Genomic DNA, 10,846 nt, shown 5'->3' with positions numbered 1-10,846 from the left:
ATCTCATTTAACACCTAAACTAATAGTTATGCTAACAAAAAGACCTAATTAATACGATACTGATACTTTGAGGATTCAATTGAAATATTATTGAAGTTTAAGGACCAATTTGAAATATGAAGCATAATTTTGAGGATTTTTAGTGCAATTAAACCTTTTGAAAAACGTATTCAGATATGTTCTCGTATATTATTTCAATAATAGTTTTACTTGCTGTAGCATAGTTTAAGGACATTTACTACTATTAAACATTTTTAAAAAGTATTGATATAATGGTAAGAAGATGGGCGGTTCACCCGATAGGGCCAGAGCTGCAATACGTTATGGAGAGAAGGCGAGAAGGAGAGGAGCTAGATTGGGATGTAGGAGGAAGTTGGTCGTTGGGTCATTGTCCCAAAGAGGTATTTAAGCAAGACCTTCATAAGCCACGTGTTTTCTCTTGATTAGTTGTCTATAACTCAAGTAGCGTAACATAAATCTTCTCATTAGGTCGACAACATACCCTGTTATTAGGGGTGAAGTTAGAAATTTTTTTTGAGAGACCAAGGTTAAGTTATTTATTTTCATGAGAGTTAAAATGTAATTTTACCACTATATTGGCATATATATACTTGTAGTTTTTAGAATACTAAGTTAAAATTTTATCATTTGAGGGGAACTGTAATTTTACCATTTATTTACTTAAACTTTTATAAAACTTTAAAAGTTAAAAGCATATTCTCCATTTTTTGGAGTCAAAGTCTCGGAGCAACCTTTTTTTTATAAAACTTCAAAAGTTAAAAGTATGCTTTTTTCATTTTAGGGAATCAAGGTCTCGACAGGTGCTACCTAAAATGTAAAATTTTCTATTTAGACTATTTAAAATTTTTAAAATTTTAAATTAGTAAAGATAAATTTACACTTTGCCCCCTAAAAATGATAAAAAGTTAATTTAATCTTTTAAAAATTATAAAGATATAAGCTATTAAAATGATGAAATTATATTTTTACTAACGTAAAAATTATAATTTAATTTCGATCCCTTTATAAAGATTTTCTGACTTCACCTCTGGGTCTCGAAGCAGCCTCTTTGATGAAATATATGTAACAAATATCTTATATTATTCCAAAATCATATTCTATTGCACTTTTCATAAACTAATAATGATAAGTTTGTGATTTCAAATTAATAATTGAATGAAAACACTTTTTTCATTTCATTTATATTTTTATTGGTTAGAGAAATTGAAGAAAATAAAAAGGAAATAGTCAATAATAATAATGAAAAATGTGTCGGTGGAGGAGTCCTAATGAGCGGTCCAAATCTGCCGGCAAAGGGTCCCGCACGCCTCCTATTAGTATCAGTATGAGCCTTCCTCTGTTTTCTCTTCATTGGCTTACAACTTTTAATGCCTTAGTCAAATGAATATGAAATGTAATAAAGCAAAGTCAATTTCTCTTATATATAGGATGAAAAAGACACTTATGAAAAGGAAAAGGCTCTTGCCTTTGTGAAAGAAGATGTGAAAATTCTACGTTTCCTCAACTTTTTTCCAAAAGAAAATCCATCAACTTTGTTTACAAATCTTTCAAATATTCTAACTTTCCACTGGCCCATGGATTTAAATAAAAGACCCAAGTTTGAAATTAAGCAACTTGCTAATCACGTTAAGATCTGGATTCAACAAACTAAGGCAGAAATATTTAAATTTTAAGTCACATCATATGTATTTACGATATGTGGATCTCTAATTCTAATATGTACATTTATCATGGTTGGATTTTATCCAGTTCCTAAATTTGAGTCTTATCATATGTATTTGTGATGTGCGAGTCTTTAGTCTTAATATGTACATTTGTTATGGATGGGTTTTATCCAATTTTTTTTTGTATTGATTCCTAAATTTGAGTCCCATCATATGTATTTATGATGTGTGGGTCTCCAATCCTAATATGTGTGCATTTGCCATAGTTGGATTTTATCCTGCAATGTGCTCTCTATTGGTTCCTAAATTTGAGTCTCATCGTATGTATCTATGATGTGTGGGTCTTCAATCCTAACATGTGTGCATTTGCCATGGTTGGACTTTATCCAATTATTCATACATTGTGTTTTGTATTGGTTCTTAAATTTGAGTCTCATCATATGCATTTATGATGTGTGGGTCTCTAGTCCTAATATATGCATATGTCATGATTGAGTTTTATCCAATTATTCTTACGCTGTGTTTTGTAATGGTTATTTGTAATTGCACTATGTTATGTATAGAACAGTGAAGAACATGGTTGAGTATAGGTCAAATTCTGTTATTAGTTGTGAATTTAATCCTTATATTTTAATTTGATCGTTTTTCGTCTATGTACTTTTTGAATTTCAAAATTCCAACTCAACTCAAGTAGTAGTAATTAAATTCTACTATTTTCAAATTTTTATGCGGCAAATGTATTACCATATAATACTTACAAAAAGGTACCGTTATTTTAGTTAGTAGATTTAACGGCTACCATTTGAATTAAGACCAAATACAAAATTTATAAATACTAAAAATGACGAAATTCGAGAACAATGTTTAAATTCACAACTTTTGTATGGTACGAAACTAATAGCAATATTTGGCCTAATAAATTTAAGTTTTACCGTTTGGATAGAACAAAAATTTTAATATTTAAAAATATATAAACTAAAATTAGTGAAATTAAAAAAAAAACAAAGATTTATTCATTTAATTTGAGACATTCTGGGACCCATAAAGATGGCATAGAGATCTGATATCTGTACAGTGTATCATATGCATATGTTTGTATATTATTGGCCCTCCACGGTTTTGCATGCACACCAATTGACTTCATCAACTTGTTCTCAACCGTCTATCAATCAGATGATACCCTTTTCATGTCGGCATCAACCATTGATCCCAAGCTTCAGTCTCCTGCATGGGACCCCCTTCAAACTTAATGGATGTCCAACCCTAAATCCCATCTCACCCTCTTATTTTAATTTGGGTTAAGGGTTAAAATATGTTATAAGTTTGTAATTTAGTTTATGTATTTTTATTTTTTAGAATTTAGAGTGGGTTTGGATGAACGGTGCGATTATTTACGGTTAATGTAAAAATAGCAGTGGCGATGAAATTAGATATTGTAGCATGAGATAAAAAATAAGTTATACGCACCGCCCTACTCATCTAAACCCACGCCTAATCTCTTTACTTTTTAGATTTTAAAATTTTAATATTATTAACCGTTGAACCTGCATTTTAAAATTTGAAAAATAGAGGGCTAAATTCTTAAAAATAAAATTATAAGAACTAAATTTTAAAATTTTGAAAAGTACAAAAAAATTATGACATATTTTAACCTTTAATTTAATATAATTTGATCTGTTATTATTAAAGTGGTGACGTAAAATTTTATGAATCTGTTAAACACTATTAGAATTGCTATCAATTAGAAGTTAACATCTTATAGGTAGCAATTAAGAATGTTATCAATTTGGATCTATTATTCCAAATAAAAGTAGAGGTTAAATCATAAACCTCAACATAATAGAGGGACTAAAACTAGAATTCGGCCTTTTTTTCTGTTTAATGTCTATAGAACGTGTGAATTAATGCCTGCGTTTGTTAATAATAATTTTATTAAAGATTCCAATGGATTTTACATTTCAATGCGGGCCATGCCTTTTAAGACAGCTAATGATTTGGAATTTTGCCTAAATTTTGAAAAATTTTCATTATGCTCTTCAAAATTTTTAAAAATTTTAATTAGCTCCATTCAATACTCTCAAAGTGTTTAAAAATTTTAACTAATCCCCCTCCCTCAAATTTTTTGGAAAATTTCATTAAGTATTTTAAAATATTTAAAGTTTTAATTAGATTTATGACTTTTTTCGAAAATTATAACTAGTCCCGCTACACGTTCCACCATTAAAGTCCGAGCTTTACAGGGTGATGTATAAAGTCCTATTGTACCAAAAAGAATGGTGGGGTTGGGCTATAATTTTCCTTGCTGATAAACCTGAAAGCTGTTGTTGCAGTTCATGTTACTGAAAAATATGTTGGTTGATTTCATAAAATACAAACTACGTAGTCACTTTCAATATTGTACATGTACATGTATGTAATTGTATGTATATATGAAAAAGATAGCAGCTTTGCTCTGTTTCTCATTTATGGTGGTTGTCCTTGTGAACAATGCATTTCCATTTTCAGATAATGATAAAGGGGGGAAATCAGGGGCCAAATTTTGTTTTATGAATTAGAAATGAATAAAAAAAATTAGGGGTTATACTAATAATTTCTTAAAAATTAAACACAAAATGTTTAAAGCTAATCTACGGAAACTTTGAGATTCTTGAGATGAATTGTATAGAGGCAGTTAATTTCCTAAATGGTCAAACTCTGGATCAAAGTTTACTGTGGAATAGAGTGAGGGAATATTTGCAACAAATGGACTTTCGTGTGAATTATATCTAAGGCATAAAGAATTAGGTGGCGAATGGTATGACGAGTTTGACTATGAGAATAGTTTCTGTATGGAGGGTTTTTGAGGAACATTATTAAGCGGTGCATGACATTATGATGGTTGAAGTACTTAGTTTAATGCTTGAAATTGGTTGATAATTTTATGTTATATCGTACTCTTTCTTATTATTGATATTATCTTTTTAAATAAAAACAAAATTAATAATTTATGGATGAGTTTTTGATAATAAAAAAAAATGTCCCACCGGAGAAGACATCAATTCAGAGTTCTTTTGGTGAGACACATGCAACTCGGGTTAACTCACCTCCGACCCCATATGAAAAAATAAATAAATAAAAAGGTGGGGGCTTACTTGAATGCGCCTTTTCTTTCTCTTATATATTAATTCGACTCCCTTTTCTAAGCAACATCTTCATTTTTCTTGCTTCTCCTTGACATGGTTGTTTGATATCTGACAAATTTTCCACCTAGGAATCAGTGAAGTGTGTGTTCTGTTCTGTCTGTATCTTTTTCTTACACTCATTGTAACTTCGGTCTGGTCTCAAAAATGGGAAGGCAATCTTGTTGTTACAAGCAAAAGCTAAGGAAAGGTCTTTGGTCCCCTGAAGAAGACGAAAAGCTTTTAAGGCATATTACAAAGTATGGCCATGGTTGTTGGAGCTCCATCCCTAAACAAGCTGGTAGGTACCATATACATATACATATATGTATGTATGCATGTATGTATTGACGAATTGTTTATAAAAAAATATGGATGATTTGGCAGGGTTACAGAGGTGTGGGAAGAGTTGCAGGTTGAGGTGGATTAATTATTTAAGGCCTGATTTAAAGAGAGGCACATTTTCACAAGAAGAAGAAAATCTCATAATTGAACTTCATGCAGTTTTGGGGAATCGGTATATACATATACATATACATTCACACATATATATATGTTTCTTCTTCTTCTTTTTATTGGATTTTTTATGGAGAATTCTGGGTTTTTCTCGGTTTTCAATTAGGTGGTCTCAAATTGCTGCACGATTACCAGGAAGAACCGACAATGAAATCAAGAACCTATGGAACTCTTGTTTGAAAAAGAAGCTTAAACAGAAAGGCATCGACCCTGTCACTCACAAGCCACTATCCGAGGTCGAAAATGGCGAAGGAAATAGAAGCAACAAGCCATCTTTGGTGGGTCATCATCCAATTCACCAATATACATCGCCGCCCCCACCACCACCAAAGCTCTCCTCTAACTGGTTCAACCCTGAATTTTCACCACCCATGACCGCCTCTTACGGACCCTTATACTATGGAACCACCACCGGTGGCTCAGCCAATAACACCACTTGGGGATTGGTTCAAACACAAACTGAAGAAGAAGAAGAAGAAGAAGAAGAAGAAGAAGAAACCAAATGGACTGAGTTGCTTAATAGCCCTTTGTTAATGGCGGCTGCTTTACAAAATCAAACCCCACAATCTTATTACAATATCGAGATCAAATCAGAGCCTTGTTACTTAACTAATAGTTCATCATCATCATCATCATCAAACGATATGTGGTGGCCTCAGACCCAACAACAGCAGTTACCACTACGACATGAACCTTTACAGAATCCAGACATATGTGGTAAGGATATGCAGACACTCACAGCAGCAGCTTTTGGACATATTTAGGGGCGTGTCTGTACCCCAATTTTTTTTTTTTTTAAATTTTTTGCCTTCGGTTTCATGTATATTGGTCTGATACAAAAAAAAGTTTATCAATGTCTGTTCTTTTTGTACTATTTGTGAGCAAAACAATCTTTGTAGTTTGTTATTAGCCCTTTTGTTTCAATTTTCAATTTTGTTGTTGTTTTATTGTTCTCTACTCTTGTTTGCCATTGTTGCTGATGATCATGTCTGTGCATTGAAATGTTGAAGTTCCCTTCTTTTTTAATAGAGAAAAGAAGAAAGAATATGGTTTTACATTATAATCAGAATTAAAAAGGCTTATTATTGTATATTTAAGAAATTAAAATATAATTTTATAATTTTCGTAAATTTAAAATTTAATTTTTGTAATTTTATTTGTCGTTTCGTTTCAGAAAATAAATGTCATTTATTTTTGTTTTCTTTGAAAATGGAAAATATTGAAGAAAATGTTGAAATTTTTAAAAATAATTTGAGGAAAATGAAAAAACAATTAAGAAGTTATTTTTATTATTTTTACTATAAAATGGTCTGTAAAAGTGAAAATGATGAAAACAATTATTTGACTATGGTTCAAACCATTGTAAACTCAAAATTCTTTTTTTCAAACATTAAATCTTGTACCTTGGTTTGAATTCATACGAGTGTACATTTTTTTATTTTATTTCGATTTCAGAAAAATAGTTACTTTTTATGCTTCCATTATTAAAAACTAAATTTTATTTTAATTTATCAAACGTGGTTTTCAATTTTAATAAATAAAAAAATGAAAATAGAAATTATTTTTCGAAACCAAACGTTGTCAACTTTCTAGATTTCAAAATTTAGATCCAATTGTTAACACTGTTATTTTTTTCCTTAAATTTGTTGGTGTTGCGTTTTGAAATATAAAAAAAATACACACTTTGTAGCAATGTAACTAAAAAATAGTGTTGTAATGAATTTGAATTTAACAAAATAAACTTAACAGTATATCAGTTGGACCTAAATTTTGAAATATAAAAAGTAGAAAGACTAAATTCTTAAAAATAAAAATACAGAGACTAAATTTCAAATTTACGAATAACACAGAAACTTATGATATATTTTAAACTAAAATATATGTATAATTAAGGCACACGATAATTTTTAACTCTATTTATGGATTTAAAAATTTTCTTTCTAACAATTTGCATTTTCAAATTAAAGAAAAATGAAAATTAATTTATAGATAGAATATTAAGAGTGGGTTTGGATGGACGGTGCATTTACCTGTAATTAGTGTAAAAATAGTAATGACGGTAAAATTAAATATTATAATGATATTATAGCGTGAGACAAAAAGTAAGTTACACGCACCGCACTCCAACATCAATCCAAACCACCCTCAATCTAATCTAGCTTGGTTGTTAGAAGACAAAAGGAGTAATCCTTTTGTGATAGCTTTTATCACTTTTCCTCTGTTCTTTCTCTTTAATTTGAAGGTGAATTTTGGAGTAAATGAATCTATTAGTTGGGTGGTAATTATCATAACCTTTTCCTTTTGAATTCATATTTATAAAATAACAATAATAATGCTAACTGAGTTAAAATTAAATCTGTAGTTAAAGTATCTTTCGAATTTGTATTTTTTGGTTTTTCTTATTTTTAGTCCTTCTGTATTTTTTTTTCAAGAATTTAATTATTCTTCTTGTTTGATTTGAAAATCAAAGTTTAATTGATAACGAATTTTTAGTTTTCATTAAATTTGATTATATGATCTTTTTTATATTTAAAGGTTTAATTTAAAAATTAAAGTTAAGTTGATAATATTATTTAATTAACTTCTATTAAATTTGAATATTTGCTATCGACTGCATTTTAATTTTTGAATTAGACAGGTAGAAACACTACATTCCTTAAATTAAAGTAGAGGGGACCAGTTGCAAAAGTTTGAAGAGTAGTGGGATTGTGGGCAAAATTAGACCTTTTACAAATCTTCAATGTTTTGGGAATTATTGGACCCCATGGGCCTTCCTACCAGTCGCCCTCTTGTTTGCCACAGCAGGCTCACAATGTACACCCAAAATCCCTAAATCTTTGTTCCTGGTCTATTTCTAGTTTCAGTCCTTCTACTATATTGAAATCTGAAATTTAATCTATTTACATTAATTTGACATAATCAGGTCACTCTATTTTTACAATGTTAATAGTTAGTCCAAATTTACAATAGTGTTAACTACTGTCGTTAACATGATTTGACATAGTTTGATCCTTTACCTTTATAATGTTGATAAGCCACAATTAAGGCCTTCTTGGCTAAATGTGAAATTTTCTTTTAAGCCCCTCTAAAAACATAAAATTATTAATTTAAGCCTTTTTATCTATTAAATAAAAAGGAAAAAAAAATTTTAACCTTTCTAAAAATTAATAGCTTTTTTAATACAAAATTTTTAGCTCTACCATTCTAAAATTTTATAATTTTATCCCAACTCCTAATTTTTTTTTTCTAACTTCACCCTCACTCTTAACAATTAAAAATTTTATTAATCTGTACCCAGCTAATATCGTAAAAATAGATGATGAAATTATGTCAAATTAAAAAACACAAATTTTATAAACAGACTTTTTAGAAATAATGAAATTATTAATGAAGGGTTAATGCCACTTCATGCTTAGGTAAGGCAAAATGAGAGTTAATTAATAACTTCATTGTCCGTACAATGGAGGGTGAATGTGGGAAAGTGATTTGACAATGTAATTAGGGCCATATAAATGGTGATGTCTTGTACACTAACATTATCTTAAAAGCAACAAACTTCCAATTCAAGCCAAAGATAAAGTAGAGGAAACAAAATCAATCCTTCACTCATTGCTCTACTAAACAAATAAATAAAATCCCTCACATGCCAAATCTTTTAAAGTAATGGGGTCGGTTTTAGATTAAGCCTATGTATTGTATTGGATTAGTCAATTGGATTGATTGGATAAAAGAATTAATTAGTATACCGATATAGACATAGTGTTGGAATGTCGATATGACTTGTGGCGCAGTGGAAAAAACATTTCGACGATCAACAACCATGAATCCAAGTACAAGGGACGAATCGGGTTGAAACAAGGTTAAAGATATACCTTTTTCGATCTGATCCCCTTGCGTGATGTCGATCTCAAGCCACAACAAAAACGTCTCGGCCTCTACGTAGTCCACCCAGTCAGAGAACAAACAACAAAAACTCTCATTGAACCTTTTAGAGAGAATAATAATAAATGGTTGCTAGATCCTCTTTAATCTTTTTTCTTGGAAACATCCAAACTATTAGGATTCTATTCCTTTTTCTTTAATATTACATAAATAAAATAAAATCATTCCTTTAGAGAAACATATGAAACGTATTAAAGCATTATATTCTTTCCAAAAGAATATTAACTTTCATGTTTTTATCTTTAACCAAAATTTTTATTATAACTATTTATTTTAATAATTTATGTAAATTATATTTACTTAATATTTATATATGAATCAAATTCATATATTAATTTTAACTATGTTCTCTATTCGTGTACAACAAGTTTGTAAATATAATGCATTTAATATTTAACTGTCAAATTAAATTAATTCAATAATTAATTTAATTCATATGACAATTACACATAATACCAATTGTGTTTGGATTCTGTTCGCTTCAACCATAGGGTGTGACCCTGTAGACTCTTGTAACGTTAGTAGTAATACGAGAACATTTCTAATGTTACAAGCAATGGGTGGCATCTAGCAATGTATCATTGCTACCCAAATTAAAAGAAGTTTTGATTCGACATAACCTTTTTGTGATAAATTTTTTCATGTATTATATCATTTTATCCTTTATATCTAGATTGGACACAAGTCATAGAATAGTCACACTTGTATAGTCTAATCTCATATTTCTTGATATTCTAAGTATACTACAATAAACAAATAAGTGTGATCTTTCATATAAACTTATTTGAGTATGGCTATACATTTCTAGTCTCACTCCATCAAGTGGCCTAAGATATTGCTCTCATTATGTAGGAGGGACAAATCCTATCTTGATCAATAATATCCCACTTCATAGATTGTGGCATACTCAACATCAGTCTTTATAGTACAACCTGTTACGATAGACAGTTGACTATATTAAAATATACAACTCACGATGTTGGACAATGATGATCTCAAGTCTGAGGATCGTATACATAATTATCACTATAAATAATGTTGTGACTATTACATAATAATCCAAGAAACATACTCATAGTGAGTCAGTCCAATATGTTGTTTTCTAACACATACTCATGTATTGATTTTGACATCCCTATGTCAATGATAATACTTTGTCACCAATCAACTACACATTAGTCTCAATGCATTATTATTGTCCAAGCCCACAATAATACTTGACTAATAAGAATAATCATATTATTCTCAGGACTTTATTATTAATCAGTTCATTTACACACACAGAAAAAGAAATTGAAATAATAATGGCAATACCTTATATTAACAAATAAGATAAAACGAGTATGTGATTACAATCATCTCATGATTGGTCTTTAGGCATACTCTAACACATAGGGGTTGAACTAACTTATGAGCAAACTTCTTAAAATTGATAGAAAAACAGAAGCTAGGACAAAAAATTGGTAATTGAATCGGTTTTATAAATGCTTAATTTTTTTAGAATTTTTTAATTATTGTTGGATTGTGAAACCAATGGTCTGATCG

General features: G+C 29.7%; 1 protein-coding gene across 1 annotated transcript; it reads left to right on the top strand.

Moving 5' to 3' along the window:
• Positions 1 to 4,787: 4,787 nt before the first annotated feature.
• Positions 4,788 to 6,306, top strand: LOC121202860 (transcription factor MYB4). The gene is made up of 3 exons (XM_041106790.1): positions 4,788 to 5,144; positions 5,231 to 5,360; positions 5,466 to 6,306. The coding sequence occupies exons 1-3, from the start codon at positions 5,012 to 5,014 to the stop codon at positions 6,121 to 6,123; spliced, it is 921 nt and encodes a 306-aa protein (XP_040962724.1). The 5' UTR covers positions 4,788 to 5,011; the 3' UTR covers positions 6,124 to 6,306.
• The last annotated feature ends 4,540 nt before the right edge of the window (positions 6,307 to 10,846 follow it).

Source organism: Gossypium hirsutum, chromosome D12 (assembly GCF_007990345.1).
Source record: "Gossypium hirsutum isolate 1008001.06 chromosome D12, Gossypium_hirsutum_v2.1, whole genome shotgun sequence".
Classification (NCBI taxonomy): domain Eukaryota; kingdom Viridiplantae; phylum Streptophyta; class Magnoliopsida; order Malvales; family Malvaceae; genus Gossypium; species Gossypium hirsutum.
Note: the sequence above shows the minus strand (reverse complement) of the source record. Positions and strands in the feature narration are given on the sequence as shown.

Coding starts and splice junctions, on each gene's coding strand:
- LOC121202860 (XM_041106790.1), top strand. CDS start 5,012: ATGGGAAGGCAATCTTGTTGTTACAAGCAAAAGCTAAGGAAAGGTCTT. Junction 5,145..5,230: donor CTCCATCCCTAAACAAGCTG/GTAGGTACCATA, acceptor ATGATTTGGCAG/GGTTACAGAGGTGTGGGAAG. Junction 5,361..5,465: donor CATGCAGTTTTGGGGAATCG/GTATATACATAT, acceptor GTTTTCAATTAG/GTGGTCTCAAATTGCTGCAC.